The following is a 26252-nucleotide window of genomic DNA, read 5'->3' on the forward strand; positions in this document are numbered from 1 at the left end:
TCCCGGGATCACCCCGGAAAGGCAGGCTGGGGGCTGGAGTCTGTAAGTCGGGAGCATGAAGGGCAGGTGCTTTCCCAGGTCTGAGCAGGACTCCCGGGGTCAGACGCTGTCAGCATTATCCCCGCACGCTCCTGGGCTGTGGAAGCGAGCGGTGCTTCCAGAAGCTCGGCTGGGGCAGCGCAGTGAAGGGATGTTCCTGGCTGGGTGCACAGCGACGAGGCGCCCCAGCCCAGGGTGCTCAGTGGGCAGCGTGCCCATCCTGCCGATGAGGAGCTCCGCCCGCCTGGCACGGAGCAGAGCCAGGACTGCCGACTCATCCGCCGGATTCCAGCAGACCCTCCTTCTGCTAAGGGGTTGAAGATCCAAAGCTTGCTTGGGTTTCCAAACATGAGAACTGAACCACAGTTTCTGAGCCACCGGATGGGGAACGTGGACCACGATGACCCCTTGCCAGCTCCGCACACCCTGTGGCCACACGCCTCCCGACCAGCAGCCCTCCCAGGCTGCATGCAAGGGCAACAGGACCGCATGGGACTGGGAAGGTGCCGGGCATCCGAATCTTCCCCCGCCCATTGCAGACCCCGACGGCTCTCAGGGCACCCCCGCGTCCTCTTCCCGGGCCCTCCAGCCAGGTCGCCGGTCATCTGGAGGAAAGCAGTCTCGGCACGACAACCCTTCCTGATGGGACAGGCCTCCCCTCTCCTTCGCTGGTGTGTACTGCTCCGGCACGGTCCCAGGGCCTGCGCCTCCCCCCAGTGCCCTCCCGCACCCCTGCCTGCAAGAGCCTCCTCCCTGTGACTCTCACCAAGGACAGGCTGGGTAGCAGCTTCTCGCATACTTTCCTACTTCCCGGCCCGCATTCCAGTTCCGGCACCTGGGGTCTCCTATGGAGACTGCTCGGGGAGGCAGGTGGGTGCACAGAGCCATACCCACCCACAGCTCGCAGACGCTCAGGTACACATGCACATATAGTATATTGTATGCAGACACACGCGCACACACACATATACACACAGACGCTCATGTACACACGCATAGAGTTCATTTGTTTGCAGACACACGCACACACACATATACACACAGATGCTCATGTACACACACAGAGTATATCTGCAGACACACACACACATATACACACAGATGCTCATGTACCCACACATACAGTATATCTGCAGACACACGCACACACACACACAGATGCTCATGTACACACACTGTATATCTGTTTGCAGACAGACGCACACACACACATATACACACAGATGCTCATGTACACACACAGTATATCTGTTTGCAGGCACACGCACACACATATACACACAGACGCTCATGGACACACACAGAGTATATCTGTTTGCAGACGGACGCGCACACACACAGACACAGACACACACAGATGCTCATGTACACACACATAGAGTATATCTGTTTGCAGACACACACACACATATACACACAGATGCTCATATACACAGAGTGTATCTGTTTGCAGACACACACACATATACACACGCTCATGTACACACACAGTATATCTGCAGACACACACACACACACACATACACACAGATGCTCATGTACACACACAGAGTATATCTGTTTGCAGACACACATACACACACACATACACACAGACGCTCCTGTACACACACAGAGTATGTTTGCAGACACAGCACATACACAGATACACACAGACGCTCATGTGCACACAGAGAATATCTGTTTGCAGACACACGCACACACATATACACACAGATGCTCATGTACACACAGAGTATATCTGTTTGCAGACACACATGCACACACAGACGCTCATGTACACATGCAGAGAGTATATCTGTTTGCAGACACACACACGTATACACACAGATGATCATGTACACAGAGTATATCTGTTTGCAGACACACACATATACACTCATGTACACACAGAGTATATCTGCAGACACACGCACACACACATACACACAGAGGCTCGTGTACACACACAGAGTATATCTGTTTGCAGACACACGCACACACATATACACACAGATGCTCATGTACACACAGAGTATATCTGTTTGCAGACACACGCACACACACACATATACACACACTCATGTACATACAGAGTATATCTGCAGACACATGCACACACATATACACAGATGCTCATGTACACACGCATAGAGTATATCTGTTTGCAGACACACACACACACACACATATACAGAGATGCTCATGTACACACACAGTATTTCTGCAGACCTACGCACACACACACATATACACACAGATGCTCGTGTACACACACAGAGTGTATCTGTAGACACACGCACACACATATACACACAGATGCTCATGTACACACAGAGTATATCTGTTTGCAGACACACGCACGCACACACATATAAACACAGACGCTCATGTGCACACGCATAGAGTATATCTGTTTGCAGACACACGCACGCACACACATATACACACAGATGCTCATGTGCACACGCATAGAGTATATCTGTTTGCAGACACACGCACACACACACACAGATGCTCCTGTACACAGAGTATATCTGTTTGCAGACACACGCACACACACACATATACACAGAGATGCTCATGTACACACAATTTCTGCAGACCTACGCACACACACACATACACACAGACGCTCGTGTACACACGCAGAGAGTATATCTGTTTGCAGACACACGCACACACACACACAGATGCTCATGTACACACAGAGTATATCTGTTTGCAGACACGCACACACACACATATACACAGAGATGCTCATGTACACACAATTTCTGCAGACCTACGCACACACACACATACACACAGACGCTCGTGTACACACGCAGAGAGTACAGAGAGTACAGACACGCGCACACACACACACACAGACACACCGACACACAGACACACACGCACGCACACACACATCTCCCCCACCAGAAGGCCTGCTCGTCCTTCTCTCCCTGAGCTCCTCCCAGAGCACAAGCCTGGCCCGCACAGGGACACCAGACCTCTAGGGCAGGTGGATCATGTGCGCGATGCAGAACGAACATGCAGAGCGGGAGGGGATCTCTGGGGTGATCTCATTGAAATGGGCCATTTTACAGGTCGGGGAAAGGGAGGCTCAGGAATGAGCAGAGACCCCCCCCACCCTGTGGACAGGGCAGCAGGACCGCAGTTCCCCCCTCCCCCACCCGCACAGAGGCCCTTGTGGCTGTCGGCACTGAGATCCACCGTCACTGGCCCCGGGGGCGGGGGGGCGCTCCAAACTCAGGGAGTCCTCCCAGGGCAGTCCTCTACATGTGACACTCGGTGACATTTGGGGATGGTGCACCCACGTATTGCTGAGCGACATCAGTGTGACAGTGACAGAAGAGCCACCAGGGTCTAGCGCACCACAGCCCGCCACCCCAGGCCCTCCCTGGTACGCCCCGGTTTCATCCTGCCATAGTGACTGTCCAACAGCGCAGGGAAAATGGGACCCTTGTGCCCTCCCACAGCCACCTCAGGGATCCCTAGACCTTCAGGCCAGCGCCTCCCCAAGCTCTGGGCTCCAGAGGTGACAACACCGTTACGGGGCCTTGTGACCTGCAGGACTGCTCAGGGGTCACTCATTCAGCAGCTCTGGCTCGGTGACTACTCCCCGTGCAGAACAGGAAAGGGCACAGAGAGGTCAAGGGACTTGTTCAAGGCCACACAGCTCACGTGGAGAGGCAGGAGGTGCACATGGGTGACCCACGCTCCCCCTGGCTGGGAAGGTCCCGGTCACCGGGCCCAAAGGGCACAGCCCCACAGGAGCCTCGGAAGAAAGGAGACAGATTTCAGAAACACAAAAACACCAAGTAGAGTCGATCACCGTCATTCTGAATCCACGTCTGCTAATTCACCTACTCACCCAGAATTGTAATCTCTACCCCTAAACCAGCTCGTGGCATTTTCATGGTCACTCAGTGAGGTGGGCAGAGGGGCCCCGATTCAGAGCCGTCCCACGAGCACGTCCCCAGCTCCCACCCCATAAACAAGCATCCTCCAGTCCCACTGCATGTCACAGGTTTTGCATTTCTATGCTTTTTGTTGGTATTTCTGCTGTTTAAAACGACCCCCAAGGGCAGTCCTGAAGGGCCGTCCGGTGTCTAAGCAGGAGAAGGCCGCGGCATATGCCTTACGGGGAAAACACGTGCGTCAGAGACACTTGGCTCGAGCATGAGTTCAGTGCTGTTGGCCGTGGGCTCGCAGCATCAACAAGAAAGATTAAAGCTGGTGTCTTGAGACAGAATCGCAGGTGTGATGAAGTTATCCACTGACGGGCTTATGAAAATGCTGTGAGTCGAGGCTCACAAGACCCCGACCCCATATCCTCCCCACCGAGAGCAAAGGCCGGGGTTCGCTAATTCAGTGTCACGGAGAATGGCAGTATGGCGGTCCCACAAGGCAGGCAATGCCCCCCACTGCTCCCGGGCCAGGCCCCCCAACAGGACGCTGCAGGACGCCCGCCGCCACCACCCACCCGCTTAGGCGGAGAAGCCTACCCCTGAGTTCCCACACCTTAGGACAGGCTGGGAGGCGTGCTCGCACACCCAGTCCAGCAAGGCACGGGTTAATAAGGAGCGAGGCCGACAGGGGGTAGAGAAGCACAGTGGGGAGGGGAGCTGACGGGTCCCTGTCCCCAGGACCCTCCGCACGCACGGGGCTGCCCCGCCCATTCCAGGGAGCAGCACCCCAGTCGGGCCGGCCCAGTGCAGAAGACGCTGACGCCTGCCCGGCACCCCGTGCCCCTAACAAACCTGTCTCTGCTCATATTGCCCAAGCGGGACTCTGTTCTCTGCAGGCCTCATGCAGCCTGGGCACCAGCGAGGGCAGGGGTGTTCGCTGCAGGAACGAGGCTTGCACTGAGGGGCTTTGGGGTCAGCAGCCTGGGACGTGAGTCCTGTTCCCCCTGCGTGATCTCAGACCCATGTCCCTGAGCCAGCTGCACCTGTAACCGCCAACAGGGCCCCTGGCCGGTCTCTCGGGAACTGCTCCCTACGTGTCTGCCATGGTTACGGGTTCTCGTAAGGATGAAACAGGACGGTGTACGTGAGGTTTCCAGCAGCACGTCCCCCACCCTGTGTGTCCCCCACGGCTCTCTGCTCAGGACAGGGAGCGCCCCACATGCCACGGCGAGAGCGGCCGGCCCCCCGCCGCCCACCAGGACCCCGGGCCCGGGAGGAGAAGTGCGACTGCCCCCAACGAAGACAGGCACTGCCGGTCCACACGCACACCAGACGCCCCTCCCCGGAGACCCTGCAGGTCCCATGACCCATGAAGTGGGCTTGGGTGCTGTTCTCTCCCCGACACCTGCTTCTGGCTTTTGTACATCCGCACGAAACCAATTTGACGAGGAGCTTTTAGTTTTCTCTCCCAAATCAGGCCCCACCATGGGATGGTTGACAGCATTCCTGGCGGCCAGGGAGAAGGCCCCAATCCTTCCTCGGACCCGTGGGAGGTGGCTTCTGTGGGGAAGCCCGGCAGAGCCTCTCCCCCACTGTGATGGTACCCGGGGCCCGAGCTGTTCGTCCCGCGGGCGAACGTGTTAGGTGAGGCGGTCCCAGGAGCCCATAAAACCAGCATGCCAGGATCACAGCAACCTCAACAAAACCAAAGCACCCGCTGCCCAGGGACCCAGGACAGCCGGGAGGCCGCCCGAGAACAGACGCTCAGCGCTCCACCCACGATCGGGAAGCTGGGGAAGAAGGCGGAAAACGGTCCTTGGCAACATGCAGACAAGCATGAGCTGCACCACCCAAATTCCAAGCCTGCTTCTCACAGGCGCCACCAAACTCACAGCGCTGGGAGGGGGGCTCTGGGCCCCGAAAGAGGGCAGGGTTTCTGGCATCCAAGCAGACTGCGAGCAGGCCGCCTTCTCTGCCTTTCCTCTGCCCCGGGCGGCAGCCGCCAGACATACCTTCTCCACCGGCACTCAGGCTCTCGTACGAGTCCCAGCGGATGAGAGGGTCTGCGGTGTTGAAGTCCACGATCACGCCGTGGTCATTGCGCAAGTGTTCACACCCTGCGTGGGAGAAGGTGTCCGTCACAGCCCAAGCATGCCGTCGTGCACCAGCGCCAAGACCCACACGTCTGCTCCCCCGAGGCCTGGCGCAGCCACAGCCGACACTCTGGGAAAGCTAGTGGGGCTCTGACCTCAGGAGCCTTGCCCTTAACCGTTAACTGAATCAGGGCTCTGACCTCGGAAGGAAGGGGACTACTTTCCCCAGCAACAAAAGCCTGAAGGAAAACATTCACACATGTGGACCTCGCGGTAAAAAAGAACCATTCGCCTTGACGGTAAAAGGACAGATTTCTCTTTCGGTGTATTTTTAGAAGAAAGGAAAATCTGTTTTGCACATACATATTTGCAGTCGACTGTGCTTCCAATCCTCTTCAAAAACATTCGATTCTTTGTCGGGGGAGAAGTAAACATTCAGCATGATCTCCCGGACAGACATCCAGGGATGGATGGGGCTGGGCCCTTCCCCGGGCAAAAGTCTAGCCATTTCTGGGGTCTTACTGATGCACCGGGCCCTGCTGTCTCCAAGCCACCCCCACCCCGTGAAAAATAGCCTGTTATTGAAATAACTGTTATGACAATTTCCCAACATGCACAAAGGCGGGGGACCGGACAGGGACCCCACGGGACCCACCACCCCACCAGATGAGCACCAGGCCCCGGCATTTGGCAGGCCGCCTACCTTGAATCTTCTCGGGAGTGGCGGAGAAAAGCAACTCAATCTTGCCGTTATCAGGAAAACGGTCATCTGAGAAAAAAAAATCACACATCGGCAAGTTCAGAGAAGCAGCAGCAAAAAAGCACAGATGAACGTCGGGCTTCCAACCCCGCGGGACAGCGCCCGTGCCCCTGCAGTGGCCAAGTTCCACTGCTTCTCCAGAATGTTCTCTGGACCATGGCTCAGCATTCCGGGAGACCGGTACCGAGCTGTGAGCAGGTTCGCCGTACGGGGTGTGGGGCGAACAGGGGTGGAAACGAACAAGGACCCACGTCCTTGCATGTCCCCCACCGCCGGCCGGCCCTCACCTTGGCTCGCGTTGTCCAGATCCTCCTTCCCGAACACGAGTCCGTAGCCCTGAACGGCCCCCGTGTGAAACTGCAGGCGGAAAATCACATCGCGGGTGGCCGAGCGGTACTTCTTGTGATAGCACTTGACCTGGTGCGGAGAGCGGAAGGGCCAAGGGCCAGCTGTTGGGCAGGCTGGGCACAGGCCGGCCGGCCGGCCTCCCTCCCTCCGACGGACCCCAGCCCTGCAGACGGGCTGCCAACGTCACCACTGCTTTGGTGCTCCCGCGGGACCTACGCTCGGGAAGGGCACGGCCTCGGTCGTCAGACCAACGTATGTGAACTTGCTCTTGGAGGAGGAGGTCTGCGGGATGGAGTCCTGTGGCCCCGTTTTCCTAGCTTCTACGAACACCCCATGGAGAGGATTTTCCCTTTGTCTGAATTCTCTGTGTTTCAACTTAAAACCTTTTTGTTTTCACAAGAGAAGTAGCTGGTCCTTACCATCTGTGGTATGCCAAATGATGTGCAGGCTAGGATTTAAAGAGCGAGGCGGACACGGTGGGGAGGAGGGAGAGACGGGGGGGGGGCAGGGGGTGGGGCCCCGAGATTTAAATCCCCGAGCCAGGTCACCCCATGTCCTGGATGCTCATTTGAGACCCGCCCCGGAATCACCACGGGGGAGATCTGAGCCCAGGCTGTAGCACTGCAGCCCCAGGGCTGGGGGTGCACTGGGTCCACAGGTGCGGCTCTAGGCCTCTGGGGTGATGTGCTGATGTGCAGAGTGGAAGCACCCTTTCTGGGCACGCAGCATTATCGGGGAAGGGTGGGCAGGCAGGGACCCTGAGTGTCATTGCCCACCTTTACATGGGGTCCTTCCCTGCCCAAGGGGCTAAGTGGACGGGGGGGGCCATGGGGAGGGTTTGCAGGAAAGGATCCTCACCAACCCCCCTGTCCCCCCGGCCACAGCAGGGCAGGGGCGCCTTTCCAGGGTCCCCGGGGGCCCAAGGCCAGAAACGGGCTGGATTCTGTTCTCAGACAAGCGGAGTGTGGGCGGCTGGTCCCTCCACTGTGCCTGCCCGGCAGGGAGGGGAGGCTGGAGGCCGGGGGCTCTCAGAGGCAGCCACGCTAACAACAATGACTTTTCTAGGGCAAAGATGGGCTTCAAACATCTGGTGCATCAGAAAGGTCAACGAGAAGCAGCCGCTCAAGTTGGGTCCAGACCAGTGGTGCAGGAGAATGCCCCAGTGGACGGCTCCGTATGGCTGCCCAGAGAGACGCTCCCACAAAGGAAAACTCAAGCCCCAGGAGCCCCTGGGAAATGTGCCCTCTGGGTAGAGGCTGGGGTTGTTTACCTTTGCGCTATCTACAAGGAAAGGGTCTGATAAATACAGGAGAAAATGTAAATAGCCCGTCCGGGGAATGTTGGGTATTGACAAACATGCTGGGGCTGGTTACTGCGGACGCGGGCCCCGGACTCAGGCCTGGTCTCCGGGCCCACAGCATTTGTAGCCAGCCAGCAAGAATTCTGGAGAAATGGGAAAACTGCTGTTTGCTTTCAGCAGCAAACGGACCTTCAGCCCCAGGGTCTCCTCGTGGGGCCGCGTCGGGTCTCTGACCTCTCAGGGGGGCCCAAGCGAAGGCCGGCCTCTGGGCTTCCTTCCAGAATACGCTGTGTGCGTCTCCCCACCCTGCGAGCCCTCACCTGCGCTGACGCCGCTGACCCATGCGGACCGCAAAGACACCTCCAGGGTGGGGCGGGGCCCCCAGCACCCCCATCTCTCCAGGAGGACAGCCCCCCCCCCCCGCCTGGCATGTGAGGGTGACACGTGGAGAAGGGGGGTCTGGGCTCACGCCGGTCTGGTTCTCAAAACTGCGTAAATGCCGAGGGGAACCCAAGCTTGAAGCCACAGTACCAGGAGCTCCATCCTGAGGGAGGCAGCGCAGGCCAGCCCCCCCGGTCGCACCACAGGAAGGAGTGGCCCCGCCAAGCATGGGCGCCAGGGCCTGTGCACAGGACCCCGGATGACCCCGAGCCACTGCAGGTGCTGGGCAGGCCAGCCCCCCGGCCACAGCCCTCTCTCTGGGGGCCTTCCTCCCGCCCCCAGTGAACAGACTCATCCTGCAGCTGGCTCCTGAGGGACAGCTCATCCCCACCTGGCACCCCGAGGCCGGGCCCTACCATCCGCAGGGACCTGAGGGGCTCCCCCTGTGGCTCACCGTGACTCATCACAGCTGCTCCACACAGAGCGTGGCTCAGAGTCACAAATCCCAGCCCCTCCAAGTGGCCGGAAACGGTGGCGGCAGAAGTCACCACACTCTGGGACAACGGAGGGTCAGGGATGGGGGTCGCCCTCCCCAGGCTGCCCGTGGCCGATCGCCCTGGGACACAGTCACCTCCCCAGGCCGAGTGTGAGTCTGGTGTCTGCAGAGTCCTGGTTGTTCCCAGGACAAGGGCTCAGAACGGAGGAGTGGCCAATCCCACTGATACAGAGCAGCGGCCCGGCACGGACGCACGCTCTCCCACGGGGTGCCCGTGGAGTTCTCACAAGCATGCTGGCTGACACCCCAAGTCTCCCCACACACCTCTGTTTGCCGCACACTGAGCTGCTCTGCTCACAGATGGGGCGGCGCCCGCTGTCCCTCCAGCCCGGCCGCGCATCAGGAACGCACGCCAGGTGTCTCCCAAACACACACGACACCACAGGCGCGACCACACACGAGCTGCGGGCAGCCACCGCCCACCCGGCAGCTCCGACCCCGAGGCAGGACCGACCCACCATCCAGAAGCCCCCCGGGGGGTACCTGACACCCCCTGCTGAGCCAGGAACCATTCACTGCCCGAGCCAAGCAGATCTGGTTAGCGCCGGCGGCCAGAGGCCAGAACTACGCTCTCCACACTCGGTGGAAAGAACCGTCGGCAACTGCTCGACAAGAGCACCCCCGATGCCCCCTTTAGGTCTAACGTATGCCAACATGACGGGCGAGCCCGAATGCCCGCACCATCTCCTATGCTGTCAGGGGCCGGAAGCCTCTGGAGAGGGGGCACGTCAGAGGCAAGAATGACCCGAAGGTGCGCGGGCACCCCCGCTTCCTTCAGTCTTGCTGCAACAACCCGGATACCTCTGCTCAGCCTCACCGTCTTGACATTGCATAAAAACCTGCCCGGGGCCCTTGGGGGTACTGAGTGGTCAAAACTCGGGAGCACAGCCCACCCGGGCCTCGGGTGCTCTTGTGCGTGATGGAACGCCCACTCAAACGAGTTCTGATCCATTTGGCAGGTGAGCTAACAGCCCTGCCTAATCCTTAACGCTGCAGGGGTGTGTTTTTACTTCAAACTCTCCAGTGACGAGAGAACAGCACCTTGGACAGCCCCGGGAGCACCTGCGCCCAGGTCAGAGGTCAGCCCGCAGGTGTCACCCCCCCTCCCCGCCACCAACCCTTGTCCGTGGCAGCTCCGCCTCAAGGCCACCTCCCCCCAAATCATCCGAACTCCCGCCTGCTTAATACAAATAGCAGAAGAAGCTCTATGCTCCCCACCAGATAAGAGAACCCCCCTGCTTCCAACCCCCTTTGCTGGTGGCCCCGTGGCTGTCTGGAACGGCCATGAGGAATGCGCGTCCTCAGAGCATGAGCTACAGCCACACACGAAGAGACGGAAAACTTTGAGAGCTAGCCCTCCTAAGTCCAAACCCCCGCATCAGCCAGCGTCAACACTAACTACGATTTCAAAAAGATCAGAATTCATGCCCAAATCCACGGAGAGGTCAGCAGGCACCAGCCACGAACGAAAGCATAGCCACCGCAGAGCTAGGACCACAGGATGGACTGAGACCCAGCCCGGGTGCGGGAGAGTGCTGGCACAGGACGGGAGAAAGGCATGCGCACAGGAAGTCACAAGGCAGCACGGGGACGGGCACACGGAGGTCTGGAAGAACCACCCGCCAGAGGAGAAGAGTCCACAGCGGGAGCGAAGGATGCTTCCAGAATGCCCGAAGCAGGAGGGCGCCGACGATGGTGCTGTGTTTGCAGCCGCTCCCCGAGCAGGCGTCCCCTCCGTTGAGAAGCTGGGTCACGGCAGCGAGGACACACGGCCTCGCAACCACGAGGACAAAATGTAAGCGGCCACAGGGTGTGCACTGCGGAGGCAGCAAGACCAGGCACGCAGGACGGGAAAGTGTTTACAAGCCCATCAAGGCCCTGGACCCCAGCCAGGTTCCCGCTGCATCTGCACCCACGGCATTCCTCAGCGAGGTTACATAACGGCCCCGCTGTGCTCATGAGGGCTCTGCCCTCCTCCCCGAGGACAGCGTGTTTACTGAGAACCTGAGGCCCTGCCCTGTGGAGGGGCGGACCTGGGAGATGGGGGGGTCGGCGGCGCAGAGGGAGGGCGAGGGGGGCAGGCTGGCTGTGTTCAGGGGGTCACACGGCAGGTGGATGCTTCCTGGGCCTCACTGGGAACAGCACCACCCAAGAGCCCCCGCGTTGAGGGGATGACAAACAGAGCCCCACTGTCCCCAGCAGCAGGTCCCCAGCCCGTCAGAGCCCATGTAACCCGATTCCCGCAAAGGGAGCCCCTGTCACCTCAGCTAACGGCTCTCAACATCGCATCCCGGGGGAGAAATGTGGCAAATCCACCTGCGTGCACACCCAGCAAAATGAAGGAGGGGAGCATGCAGAAGAAGAGCTGCCTTCTAGAAGGATGATGACCCAGGACAGGGAGTCAGCGCTGGGAGCAACCCCCGCCCCCCCCCACCGCCCTTCCAGAGCAAACCCCGGAGAACCCAGAGAGAACCCTCTGCCGTTGGCGGTAAACCTACAAAAGCCCTCTCTGCTCCATAGGATCCTTTCCAAGTCACCACTGTCGCCAAATTCCGAGAAAGGAGAATGCATGCGGACGTGGGCCTGGATGAGCAAAGGCCCCATAAGCTGTTCTCCACGTGCAGCTCCCTGGAGGTGAGGTTCGCCCGCGGGCTGACTCTACAGAGGGGCGCGCGGAGCCACCCCACGGCAGCATGTAGGGGTGGGGCAGAGCCACGGTGCCCAGGTGTCCAGCGGCTCATGGGGAGACAGGAGAGGCGGGACACAGGAAGCCAGGGCCTGCCTACAGAGGAGGAGCGGGGGTGGCTCACGCCCCCCTGGGACGCTCCGCCAATGTCAGGGGACGTTCTGCAGCATCTTCCTCCCGTGATGACCCCCGACGTGGATTTTGGGGGGGATCCAGAAGCCCCAGGGTTCAGAGGTTCAGAGCGGCAGCACGTGGACCCCACAGATTATGACCTGAGCGTTGGTGAGACCCTGACCGTCCTCCGGGTCAGCCTCGCCTCTGACACCCCAGGATCCTCCACTCTTCCCTCCGCGCACTAGTCACCCACCTGCTCATCTCACCCACAACAGGAGCGTAACTCTCGGGAGCAGGATCTGCGTGTGGTTCCCGTTCCTGTCCCACGGGCACATACAGCAGTGCACGCACCCACGCGGTGACCCATCAGCACCCGAGGTGCCCGCTGACCCGCGGGACTTCATGTCACTGCTCATCTTGCTGGGACAGGTCTGCTTACTGAGCACGGGTGTTATGGGCTGGATCGTGTCCTCCCTGGCCAGATTACAAATGCTGGGGCCTAATCCCCAGGACCTCGGACGGGCCTGTATCTGGAGACAGGATTCTTACCAAGAAGTGATTAAGGTCAACGAGGCCACTAGTTTGGGCCCTGCTCCGCTCTGGCTGGGGTCTTGCAAGAAGAGGACGTCAGGACGCAGACACGCACGGAGGGACGAGCCCGTGAGGACCCGGGGAGGAGACGGCCGTCTGCACGCCCAGGAGACTGCCCCCCCACTCCCCGCCACGTCCGGATCTGGGGCGTCCAGCCTCCAGCACCAGGGAGAATGGATGTGTGCTGTTTAGCCCCCAGTCTCTGGAGCTTTGTTAAGACAGCTGGGTGGGGGGAGATGCCTGGGGGGCTCAGATGGTTAAGCGTCTGCCTTCGGCTCAGGTCATGATCCCGGGGTCCTGGGATCGAGCCCCCACATCGGGCTCCCCGCTCAGCGAGGAACCTGCTTCTCTCCCTCCCATGCCCCCTGCTTGTGCTCTCTCTCTCTCTCAAATAAATAAATCTTTAAAAATAAACAAACAAAGGCTAGCTGGGAAACTAACACAAGAGGCTCGAGCTCCTTTCAGGTTTCTCGAGACAGATCACCGAACTGAACCCCTCGGGGAGCCGTCTCTGTGATCGGCACAAGGACACATCAGCCCGTGTGATGGAAAAATACGCCTTCCTGGCTACAGCCCGCATCGTCCTCCTTCCATCTGATAACGTGGTGGAAAGTGCAGCGTGTACAAAAATGAATCGTAAACACAGGAAGCATAAATCAAACAATCTTCCAACCCTAAAAATACTCTGGGGTGGGAAAGCACAAAGGTGCAGGAAGCGGGGGGTGGCACTGAGGTGAGTGTCTCCCGTGAAACCAGCTGGGCGATCTTCTCGGCCAGCTTTTCTAGTGGAAACAGAAACCCGCAGACGGTGCATGGGCACCATGCAAAGCGTTCACCCCGAGCCCCACAGCCACGGGACGCCCGAGCGCTGGCGCTGTCCTGTTCCACAGCCACTCACGCACGGTGGCTTCCGCCTGCACCGCCCAGGGCCCCTGGAGCTGCTGTCCCCGCTCACCCGCTCACCCGGGGCCCCAGGAGCAGGCTCGTGGGGCGGCCTGTGGCGGAGACGCGGCCCGCCAGGCTGCAGGCCCGTGGCCCGAGCCAGGGACCGTAAGGTGGGGACGGCGGTGGCGTGCTGGATCGGGGGCCACCCCCACCGACACGCAGCGCGACCGGCTCTGGAGAGAATGGACAAGTCGCCGGCCCTGCACTGAGGGCCTGACATTCTCGAGAGAAGCTCACAGGGGCGCCTATAGATGACAGATCGCAGGACAGCCAAAAGGGGGCAGCACGGACACCCCACATCTGCTGGGGGGCCCCGGGGTAAGGGACATCGGGTCACTTGCAGAACGTGACAGATAGCACAGCCTCTCTGGGGATCAAGGGGGCTGGCAACCCGCGGACGCCCTCTCCCCGGGGAGGACACTGGCCCGCCAGAGAGCACCGCCATGCTCAGACGGGTGACACGGTGTGGAGCCCGGCTCTGGGGACTCGCAGCGGCAGCCCTGGGCGGAGGACACGCGGGTGGGCGGCTGCACTGGGCGGTGGGGGTCAGGACACATTCGGGCGCGGAATCTCCATCACTGATGGCATGCGGGGCAGACAGCAACTGCACACTCGGCATCTGGGGGAGTTGGGGGGTCCCAGAAACCAGCACGGTGGACGCTGGCGGGCTGGCAGACACGGGGGGGCACCTGGGGCCCGGGCGCACGCACAAGTGAGCCAGGGGCAGCTTGGACCTGCAGGGGAGACGGGGAGCGGGAGGTGTGCTGACGGGTGAGAGCCAGGGGTCAGCGGCTCAGCCGGCTGCAGGCAAGGGGCCCGCCGGGCTCGGAGGGACGGCCAGGAGCACAGAGGGCTGCAAGCCAGAGGCCAGGGGGACGGGAGGGAGGAGACCCAGAGAAATCTGGAAGGCCAGGCAGGCGGGAGACCCCGCACCAGCACAGCCTCGGCCCCTCCCCGTCTGTTCCATCTGCGCTCCGGGCCCCGAGGTGAAGCACGGAGGGGCGAAAGGAACCCCGGACAAGCCCCCATGCTCCTGGGGTTGGCCCGCCCCACCCCCGTCCTCCCACCTCCTAACACTCGCGTCTGGCCCCCACAAGTCCCCAGAGCAGGCTTCTCGCTGCCATTCATCCCTCGTTCCCCGTGACCGTGGGCCTGACCCCCGATGACATGGTGTGTGGGCCATGCGGCACAGAGCCTCAAGGACCCATGCGATCCCATGGCCCATTGTCAGCCCACTCCAGACCATCCCGGCTCCCCGCCCAGCCAGGCCTCCTCGCCACAGGGACCCAGGGGCCCCACGCCTCCTTCTGCACCTCACACACCTCATGAGTGCGAGCTGGGAATGAAATTTCCCGAGAAGGGCCATCGGATCACCCTTTCGGACTCCCTGCTGTAGCAAAGGAGGCCCCGGGAAGAGCCAGATGCCACACAGAGTCCCCTCCCTGCTGCTCGACCAAATCCAATTCTAGGCAGACCAGAGAACCACGTGGGCCACGTACACATGGTGACAGGCACCCTTCCTTCAGCTCGGGGCCCAGAGGCATCCTCTGCGTCTGAACACAGTGCGGGCAACAGCGTCCCAAACGCACAGGATGGCTTCCGGCTGGAGGAGCAGCGTGTCTGCAAGCTCGCTGAGTGCCCAGGGCTGGCTCCCGGCCCCAGCACGCGGGCGCGGAATCCAAGGGCCTCCTGCCCCCCCCACCTCCCCTCCAGGACCCGCCACCCAGCTCCTGAGGGCCACACCGGGCCCCCTCCGAATGCCCCCACACTACCTGCTCAGACCACAGAGCAGCTGACCTGCTCCAGACATCTCCTCAGACCTCGAGGGGTGGGGCAGACACACAGGAAGGCGCTCAGGCTGGGGCTTGCAGGGGAGCGGGGCTTCCAGGGGGGAGGCCAAGCCCCCACCCGCACTCACCAGTGGCCTCACCCCGCACCAGCTCACCTAATCCCCCCTAACCCCGTGGAGGTCCTCACTTAGCAGCAGTGGGGGCTTCAAGCTCACAGAGGCAGAGTGACCTCTGAGGCCACCCGGACCCTGCAGGCTGCAGACCTGGTGGGCACCTGGATGCGGGGCTCAGGGCCAGTCCCCAGGGAGCACGGCCATTCCCCACGTGCTACCACTCACGCACACCTTCAGGCTGCCCGGCTTTCCACCAAGGCCAAATCCTGGCCCCTCCACCCGCCCCCGCTCCTCAGGCTCATGCTCCTACAGGGCGACCCCCGGGGTAAGCAGTGTGGTCCCAGGACCCTGAAAAGAGCCTCAGGAACACCAGCTTTCCCACAAGAGAACCACAGCAGCCGAGCCTGCACAATCTGGCTTCGACCTCCCAGGACAATGAATCGCCCCCAGGACGTCTGAGCGCCCCCAGCAAGCCTCTGGCGCCTCGAGGCCTGGGGACGGTTGTGCTCCCAGCCCGGTGCCTGCACCCCCTCACAAGTCCCTTCCGTCTGAAGCCGCCCGCCTGCCCGCCTCACCCAGCATGGCCCATCCTGGGATCCCTCTCCCACAGCAGGTCCGCCGCCCCCACCAGGCTCCTCTGGGACAAAGATGTCACCCTGCCCCGACCTTCCTTCCTGTGCTAGGGCCCCACACAGAGACCCAGAAAGCTCAAAACATTCAAAACAGGACAGTTGCGTAAGTAAATTCCCGGTACGGAAGGAAGGAGGGAGGGGACGGGGAAGGGAGGGGAGGGGGGAGGAGGAAGGAGGAGGGGTGAGGGCCCCAGGCCACTGGACGGGCCGCCCCACTGCCTCACAAAGACCCTGCAGCCAGCAGCCCACAATCGGGGTGGGGGAGGCTCCCCCATGCTTGAGAGTCACCTGCCACATCTCGGGGCTTTGGCCACCTCCCTGGGGTCCTCACAACAGGGAGCCGCCATCCCAGAGACGCAGACTCCCGAGGCGGGGGCACGTCCTATCAGCAGCCCCGCTAGCCTCTCGTGGCCTCTCTGGGTCCCTTGGCCTCCTTGAAAGCTGGAATACTAGACCCAGTGCATGGAGCTGTCCAGCACACAGCAGGTGCCCAATAATGGCTCAGCCCGTTGGCCAATCATCGAGTCTTGGGAGATGCGCCCAGGGGCCACCTGGGCAGAATGCAGAGACACACCCTCCTCCCCCCGCCCCCCCCCCGGTCTTCTGACCAAAGGGAGGAGGCTGGGAGCTGCTCTGCAGAACATCCCAGAAGAGAAAGCTTTCTCCTTGGGGACACAGTGAGCAAATGGGCTGAAGAAATTCATCCGCCACCCTACATACACCTCAGCTCTGCCACCCGTGGCCTGAGGACACCAGCCCCTTCATCTCTAGGTCCTCAGGGACGAGGGACATGCTGTTTGTGAAATGCACCTGCAGAGCCCTCTCGCGGGGACAGTGGGCTTCCCACTGTGGGCTGGACACAGAGGTGTGACACCTACACCCAGACACCAACTTGCATGACCCCACTGACGTGCCTTTCATGAGAATTCGGGATGGGCCGGCCACTGAGAAAGGACGTTGAAATCCAAATGTTTACGGGAATTAATAAGAATCTTCATCTACATCTTGTCACAGGTGCCCCCAGGCCCTGGAAACACTACAGGGAATTACTTCTACACATGTGGGAAGGCACAGGGGCCTCAAGGCTTCCCGTGTGCCAAATTCCACTAAACTATGTTAGATGTACAATTTTTTTCTATATTCAAGACAGAAAAAGGGAAAAACGTAATAGCTCATCTCATCCAAGAAGCAGAACCCCCTGGAATTGAAATTACCCTAGAGAAATCACCGTGGAGGTCATTCACCAAGCCATGATACACCAGCTGGATTTCACACGGGGGGTCACGGAGGACACGTGAGATCGCACGTATGGTTGGGGAACGGGGACCCTCGGAAGCGCAGGGGCCGAGCTAGGACTCACATTTCGGAGAGCACACAGCGAGTGGCCCTCTCGACTCCTTCTGCCCCTTCTAGTAAAATGGCTTTCTCAGAAAATAAGCCAAATGCCCTATGATCAAGGCCACCTGCCACGCTTTCCACGGGCTTCACCAAGGATGAGGGACAGGTGCACACTCACCATGATGTCCCCTTTCAGCAGCTGGGCAGGCTCGATGGCGATGTAGATCCTGCTCTGGGTTTCCGGGCCAACGTTGCTTTGGGACACACAAGAAGGTAGAGCGTGATGCAATTTCATGATTTAACAGAAAGAACCCCTTTTGAGAAAAGCGACCGCACAGGTCAAACTTGGAGAGGACACAAAATATCCCGCGTGGCTCAGGAATGCACCTCCCGGGGGTCTGTCCGGCGTGCGGAGCGTGCACGTCTGTAAATAGCTGACCGCGTGACTGCAAAGGTACCACCCGCGTGCGGGTCCGCCGTGAGTCCAGACACGTCACAACAGCTCATTCTGATCTTACTACTCACTCACGTTCTATTAATGTCCGCAAAACACTGACACAAGCAGAGCAAGAAAGCAAACCAGGAAAGCCCAGAAACTCATACAAATTCTGAGGGCAAGTGTCTGCCCGTTGCCGAAAATGTGCAGGGCACAGAAAGGCACACCGTCACGAAGCTGTGGTGTGCGGGCCTCCTCTCCCTCCAGGCTCCGCGTCCACACCCCTTTCTGGAGCCAACCGTGCACCTGCCACCTGCCGGGCACTCCCCGCTCGACGCCCCCACCCCTTCCCGCGGGACAGGCGGCTCGGGGAGGTGCATTTCCAGTGAGCACAGTACTTACTAGATCCCGGACGTATACACGGGCTGCATGGCTTGGTAGAGCTTCAGAAAGGGCCGGCACACTGAAAGAGAGAGTTGTCCATGAGACGCAGGACCGGACAGACAGGTCCGGTGTCACGATGGGAGTTTGACAAACAGCAAGAAAGAGGCATCCTGGGGCAAGGGGACCCCCGTGCTGCGTCCCGCGCTTTGGGGAAGCAGCAATGGAGTTGGTCCACAGAGTAAGGGATGGTGGGGCTCCGGGGGAAAGGTCCTGCTGCCCCTCCCTGGGCCCCCGTACACGGGGACCAGGATGCTTGGATGGGGAAGGGAGGGAAGGCAGGCCCGTAAAGCACAGGGTCCAGGACAGGCCAGCACGTCTGGAGACACTGCTGAGCACGGACACTCACCTCCACCCGTGTCGAAGTTGGGAGTGCCATGCAGGATGACAAAATGCAGGAACAGTGGCGAGGCATTCATCTTAACCGTCCCCGACAGGAGCCCGCTGAGAAACTGCACGTACCTGCAACGGACAGCGGCTCAGGGCTCCCACAGGCGCCCCCATGGCTCTGAGCCCACGCGGGCCTGCCCGCGCACAGAGGCCAAAGCCTGCTACCCCGGGGAGCTGAGAGGGGACCCAGCCCCACTGCCCACAGCCAGGGGTGTCTCGACCTCCACATCTGATCCTGGAGAGCACAGCCCAGGCATGCGACCCTGTGGGGTTCCCTGGACGCCCCCCATGGAACGTGGCTGAGCGCCCAGTGCAGAACCATGGGTCCTATGCTGGCTCTGCTCCCACACCGCAGGCAGCCCCTCTGCCCCCAACCCAGAGCCACGCGGGGTCAGGCCATGGGGCTATCACGGCCCCCCCAGAGCCACGCAGGGTCAGGCCATGGGGCTGTCATGGTCCCCTGAGAGCCACACAGGGTCAGGCCACGGAGCTGTCACAGCCCCCCCTCCCCAGAGCCACGCAGGGTCAGGCCATGGGGCTGTCAGAGTCCCCCCCCCCAGAGCCACATGGGATCAGGCCACAGGGCTGTCACGGTCCCCCCCAGAGCCACGCGGGGTCAGGCCACGGGGCTGTCATGGTCCCCCCCCACAGCTACGTGGGGTCAGGCCACGGGGCTGTCACGGTCCCCCTCTCCCGTAAGCACCTCACCCCGCTAAAGGCAGTGGGGTCACTCTGCCCTCACCTCCCACCCCATGGGGAGACCCTGGGCGGGCTCTATGCCACTCATGGCCAGGGGCCTATCGCCAAGCAGACATGGGTTTTGTGATGTGGTAAAGGTCACCCTGAGGCTTATAATCAGCATGCCTGTGACCAGAAAGTTCATTAAAGAAAAACTAACCCTATCCCCCTCCCGACTGCAGCACTCCTAAGAGACGGACGCATGACAAAGGTCACTCGTGTATTTATTTCTATAAAGCACGTGGACAGAGTGGAGACTGCACCGTTGTCCCCTCCCTCCAGCTATGACGGTCATGTCCACGGCTAAACCTTTACGTCGATAAGCCCAAGCTCAGCACAGGGCCCGTGGCTCTGCATGCCCGGCCAGGGGCCTGCTCACCCCCAGCCCGGGACACTGACCCAGAGGCAGCACGTCGCACCCCCCTAACAGTCTCCAGGGCCTACAGGCAGCTAGCTGATGATCAGCAGCAAACCCCAAACAGAGCGCTGAGCAGCCAGCAGCCGCCCCCTTACCACATGCCTGCATGCTGCTCAGTCCGCGCACGCCGCCGGCCCCGCGGGTGCATCGCAGTGTGCTAGGGACACTGGATGCACAACCCACATATCTCTCCTCTCTACGCCCCCGATTTTACTCCAGTGTGCACGTCAGGGAGGAGTAAGAAGACATCTCACAGTGAAACACACGCTGAACGTTTACGAATCGTCCACTGGGGCAGCCTTGTCCTCCTGTCCACAAAAGCAGTCAGCACGCACGCAGATGCCTTCTCAGAACACGCACATCCTCTGCAAGCCGACGTGGCAGCTGTGGCCAGAGCCCGCGGCCGAGTTAGCGGAGGTGGGACACGGAGGACCCGTAACCAGGCCACGTGTGTTCGTGGCCCCCGGGAAGCGCCCGTCGCACCCAAGAGAAGAAAATCAGTTCCCAGGTGAAGACAGGAGGAACAAAAGAAAATGGAAGGCTTGCGCCATCAGTTCATCCACTGGGAACGCGGGGTTCACCTGCAGTGAAGGGGGTGGGAACCTGAGAGTTCCCGTGGCACACAGCGTAGGCGCCCTGTCCCAAACAGCTCCTCGGCCTCCCACCCTCTCCTCTTTCTTTGGAGGAAAGGAACTCCCTTTGATGAGTTTTCCACGCCTCATCTCAACTAGAAAGAAGGTGCAGCACGTGCGTCACTCCCGTGCCAGCAACGCGTTCCTTACCACCAGTGACGAGAGCCGACGTTTATAGTTGGAATTTCCTCGAATCTCCCTAAACACATGATCTGCACCTGACACCGCTCAGCTCTCCCTGAACACGTGTGCACGTGCGCGTATCAAAGCTAGCATGACCACGTCACGTGGCTCAACAGAAGGAGCCACTGTAAGGGCACATCTTTTCCTGAGCCCTCCTATCCTCACCACCACAGTGCTCACAGGGGCCTTACAGATGGTGGGGAGACGCGGGCTGGGACCCAAGCTTGCCGGTTACCTAGTGTTGCTCCCCAGAGCTCTCAACCCTGGCTGTGGCAGGAGGCCCAGTGGGAGGGCCACCCTGGCTCCCAGCTCGAGAAACCCGTGGGCCGCAGTGGGCATGCTCCCCGAAGAGAGAGGACGGGTGTCTGCTCGCTTGTATCTGCCCTGTCTCTCGTGCACGTGCTCTTTCAGACACACAAAGTGTCATGTCAAAAGCCAAATAAAGCCATACTGGGAAATGTCCAGCTATCAGACACACCCAGGAATCCTAGTTTCTGCAGGCCCACACCTTTTACCAGGCAGGGTCGGACACAGGAATCACCCCACCGGGGGCCCCCTCAGGATTCCCTCTGCCCCGCAGCCCTGGGAAGGTCAGCTCGTAAGCCCCGTATTAAATAAGTGAAGGCTTGGAGGAGGCTTGCTGTTGAGGCCCCAAGCCTCCCAGGCCACAAACCCCCAGCAGGCTAATTTATTCATTCATTCTTGCCACGAGACCCATTTAAAATGGGTTTCTTGAGCTCAGCCCCTCGGGGTAGCAGGGACCACAGGGAGGGTTCCCATCACAGCATTTATCCCGCAAATGTAGCCCATCCTGGGCTCCTCTGGACTCAAAGCGCCTCCAGGTGTACCGTATGCCCTGACTCAGTCATCCACCTACTCGATAATGGCTTGTGAGCATCTCCCATTGCAGGAGCTGGGTGGACAGCATTCCTGTCATCTGTGGGTGCAGGGAGACTTGCCAAGGAAAGCAGAATAGAACCCACACCACCGTTACACAATGTAAATTCTATAGCTTCCGGTGCACATGGACAGGAAGGGCGTGTGAAAGCCGTGGGCTTGCTAAGGTGAAAAAATGCTTTTCCGTGTTCTACGCTCTTGCACTGCTATTACAAGGCTCTAGTCACTCATAACACAGCAAAAAGAAAATAAGGCAAACATTCTTCCCTGGTGGGTGCTGAGCCTTTTGAGTGGATGGAAAGAATAAAAATCATGATGGATTCAATAGACACAGAAAAACAGTGGACAAAATACAACATCCATTTAGGATAAAAAGTCACAACAAAGTGGGTATAGAAGGAACACCCCTCCATATAATAAAGGCCGTTCAGGACAAACCCACAGCCAACATCATACTCAATGGTGAAAAACTGAAAGCTTTTCCTCTAAGATCAGGAAAAAGACAAGGATGCCTACTCTTACTTCTTTTAATCAACATAGTGTTGAAGTCCCAGCCACAGCAATCAGACAAGAAAAAGAAATGAAAAGCATCCAAATCAGAAAGAAAGATTTCAAACTGTTACAGTTTGCAAATGACATGATATTATACAGGGAAAACCCTAAAGACTCCCCTCAGAAATTGTTGGAATAAATGAAATTAGTAAAGTCACAGGATATAAAATCAATATACAGGAATCTGTTGCATTTCTATATAATAATGCACTACCCAAAAAAGAAACGAAGAAACAATCCATTTACAATAGCGTCAAGAAGAGTGAAATACCTAAGAATAAATTTAACCAAGAAGGTGAAAGACCTGTGACTGAAACCTATAAGACATTACAGAAAAAACCGAAGAAGACACAAACGGGAAAATGCTCCATCCTCATGGATGGGAAGAATTAATACTGTTAACATCAATCTATAGACTCAGTGCAATGCATACCAGTATTCCAACGGCATTTTTCACAAAAACAGAAAGAAAACCTTAAAATTTGTATGGAACGGGGGAGCCTGGTGGCTCAGTGGGTTAAGGGTCCTACTCTTGATTTCAGCTCAGGTCATGATCTCAGGGTCACGGGACAGAGCCCCGCATCGGGCTCCACACTCAGCAGGGAGTCTGATTGAGATTCTCTCCCTCCCACTCCCTCTGCCCCTCCTAAAATAATTAAGTAACTCTTTAAAAGAAATGGGCAGATCTGAATAGACATTTTTAAAAAAAAAAAGACATCCAGATGGCCAAGAGACACATGAAAAGATGCTCAGTGTCACTCATCATCAGGGAAATGTAAATCAAAACCACAATGAGGTATCACCTCACACCTGTCAGGACGGCGAAAATCAACACGGGAAACAACAGGTGTTGGCGAGGATGCGGAGAATTTGGACCCCTCGTGCCCTGCTGGTGGGAATGCCGACCGGTGCAGCCACTGTGGACACCAGTATGGAGGGTCCGCAACAAGCTAAACATAGAAATACCATATGGTCCAGTAATCCCACTACTGGGTTATTTACCTGATGAAACAAAAACACTTACTTGAAAAGACAATCTGCACCCCGTGTTCACTGCGGCGATACTGACCATAGCCCAGATATGGAGGCAACCCAAGCGTCCACCCGTGGACGGATGGATGGATGGACAGAGGGATGGACGGACGGATGAAGGTGTGATGAATCAGCTATAAAGAGAGGATGAAATCCTGCCATCTGCAACAACGTGGACGGACCTCCAAGGTACTACGCATAGCAAAATAAATCAGACAGAAAAAGACACTTATGTGTGGAATCTAAAGAACAGAACGAGTGAACAAACAAATAAGCTCAAGAGCTCACAGATGCAGAGAACAGAGTGGTGGTTGCCAGAGGCAGGGGTTGCTGGATGGGCAAAGGGAGGGGAGGAAGGTGGGGGGAGGAGGGGGAGGGGAGGAAGGTGGGGGGAGGAGGGGGAGGGGAGGAGGGGGAGGGGACGGGTCTGACCGCAAACGGGCCCAGACACTGGGAACTCCCGGGACAAAGGCAGGAGGTGCCCCTTGCGCCTGGAAATCCCTTTCCCAGATGGAAATGTCGAGGCCCAGCTCCTGACCAAAACACGCCCGTGACCGGCCTCCTGGATGTGGAAGCCTCCATCTCCCCTCCATCTCAGCCACGCCCGCGGGCACCCGGGGGAGCAGACGGAAGGGTCAGGCACACAAGATGGGAAAGCATCCAGGCAACCGTCCTGGCAATCCTTGGCCAATTCCTCGCTGTTCGCTTTAACATAAAAGTGCGCCGACTGCATGCTTGGCTCCATGTCACCATGGCCAAAGAGCTGGGTCTGGGAGGAGGGCAGCTAGGGCCTTCCTCAGCCGGGCCCGGAGGGCGCGTGGGCTCACCTGGGGGCGTACGGCAGGAGGAAGTCTGCTCCCCAGGGCCCTTCAGAGCACCGACTGAGCATCTCCCAGGGGCCGAGCCGAGCTCCAGCGAGGGGGTGGTGGGCGGGCCAGGGAGGCCAATGTGAGGAAAGGGCCCCGGACCTCAGGGGCTGACAGCCTAGCGCAGGAGTCGGCCAAACACAAACCTGCCCATGAGGCCACGTTCACTGTCGTGGGTCCGCCACCGCTGTGACAGAGACCACGTGGCCTGCGAGGCCCAGACCAGCCACTCGCCAGCCCGTTACAGACACGGTTCGCCGACCCCCGGTCCGGCAGACAGAACCCAGTTCCAACACCATGGTATGAATCCATACCTGCCCTGAGCGTGGAGGACCCAACGTGGAGCGTGGAGCACGTGCGGGACTCCTGGGTCCGCCCCTCAGAGTCGGCCAGGGCCTCCCATGCCACCCACATGCACGGTGGCTCTTCTTCGCTGCTGAGCGCCCACCAGCTGTCCCCGCCTCCTCTTGGCTGGTCAGGGGAGATGTCCCTCTCGACCCCACTTTCTGAAATGTAAATCTCACTCTCCCGTTCGACTGGCTCGGGGACACATACATACCGTTTCTGGGAAGGCTGCATTAAAGCTGAAACTTTATCATCGTAGAACTTCTTCATCGCAAACCTGTCGAGGGCCTGGTCGGCACTGGGAAAGGAGAGAGAGAGACGCAGCGTTCAGCGTGGACGCCGCGGGTGGCAGGGTGACGGGGACAGGGGCTATGGCCCGCAGGCCTGGAACGCCGTCCAACACAGCGGCACCCTCTCTCCAGGTGGCACAGCTCCCAAGAGAGCCACCTGCCAGCTCCTTCCCATAGGCGGGCACGGGGCTGGCATCCTGAACTGTCCCATTGCCACACCGGCCCCATGGCAGCAGGGAAGTAGCAGAGGGCTCTGCGTGAGTGTCGGGATCCCGAGGGTTTGGGGCACACCCGGAGCACCGCAGTTAGTGACAGCCAGCAAGCCCCCGGGAGCCAGCTCAGGACCCACAGGGAGTCACGACTCTCAGCAAACGGCAGCGGCCAATGAGGGTGGCGAGCTTCCAAGCTCTCACAGCTGCACATCGTGGTCCTCAAGTTTCAGCCACAGGCAACCCTGCTCCCCAACAACCCAACGCCCACGAGCAGAGTGCACTCGGCAGGATCCTCAGGAGACCCAGTAGCTGGGCATTCACAGGTCTGCCTGATCTGACTTCAGATACATCGTGGGACATGGGTGCAAGAGGTCACAGCAACTGAGTCTTGGTTGAGCCCAAAGCTTCCCTGAAAATCTGATGGCAGCTGGGCCCTCCCCTTGTAGCATGCATGCACGCACCCCTGCAGAACACAGGGATTCACCACATGCATTTGTCCTGGGCTGCACCGGTGGGGCTGTCCCAGAAAGAAGGTCCCCTTCAGCACTGAGCATTCACCGTATCGAGGGCATATGTTTCTAAGCTGAAAAGTATGATTACATATGCCCACCCTCACTTGTAAGCATTCCTCTTCCCGGAGCTCACGGGTCTTACCAGCTGACAATGCATTTCTGGCGTGTGTGTGTGTGTGTGTGTGTGTGTGTGTGTGTGTGTGTGTGTGCACATGCACGCGCGCGTTCAGGACTAACATCACTGTCAGCATTAGGAGTATTCCCGCTGACGGTCTCCCTGAAAACTCGGCTGACCCAAGAACCTTCCTGTTACTTGCTGATTTCTAGTTTCTGATGTGATCTCGAGCACGGTTAATGACAGAGGTTTTAGAAATGTGTGCTCCCTGTGACGGCTTCTGGGAATGTCATCTAAGCAGGGGAAGTGGAGAAATGATCGAGGACACATATATGTGTGAGAGGCTGGCCATCACGGCAGGCTTCGAGCAGGGAATCATGAGAAGCTACCTCGACGGGGACAATCCACCCGTGCCTACGACCTAACACCGCCTCCACGCACGGGGCTGGGCCACCACCGACACGAGGCCGGGGTGCACATTCGGGAGAGTGGCAATTGAGAAAAACCAGGCCGAGCCAAGCTGCTGTGGTGGAAACGTGAGGGCGACACTGAGCAGGGTCCGCCCATCTGGGCTCAGCTGGGGGACTCAGTGTGAGCAGCAACCTCAGGCT

The 26252-nt window shown here is 59.1% G+C and overlaps 1 protein-coding gene across 7 annotated transcripts in view; it reads right to left on the reverse strand.

Annotated features, from left to right (window-relative positions):
- The window catches only part of TNS3 (tensin 3), a 206009-nt gene that overhangs the window by 73629 nt on the left and 106128 nt on the right, over nt 1–26252 (reverse strand). For all 7 annotated transcript variants that reach the window (XM_027573536.2, XM_027573535.2, XM_027573532.2 and 4 more), the window contains 7 exons: nt 24727–24810; nt 18809–18921; nt 18421–18481; nt 17761–17836; nt 7076–7205; nt 6732–6797; nt 5948–6052 (listed from right to left, as the gene is read on the reverse strand). In XM_027573536.2, the coding sequence (XP_027429337.2) occupies nt 5948–6052; nt 6732–6797; nt 7076–7205; nt 17761–17836; nt 18421–18481; nt 18809–18921; nt 24727–24810 (635 nt within the window). The remainder of the gene's footprint in view (nt 1–5947; nt 6053–6731; nt 6798–7075; nt 7206–17760; nt 17837–18420; nt 18482–18808; nt 18922–24726; nt 24811–26252) is intronic.

Source organism: Zalophus californianus, chromosome 12, assembly GCF_009762305.2.
Source record: "Zalophus californianus isolate mZalCal1 chromosome 12, mZalCal1.pri.v2, whole genome shotgun sequence".
Classification (NCBI taxonomy): domain Eukaryota; kingdom Metazoa; phylum Chordata; class Mammalia; order Carnivora; family Otariidae; genus Zalophus; species Zalophus californianus.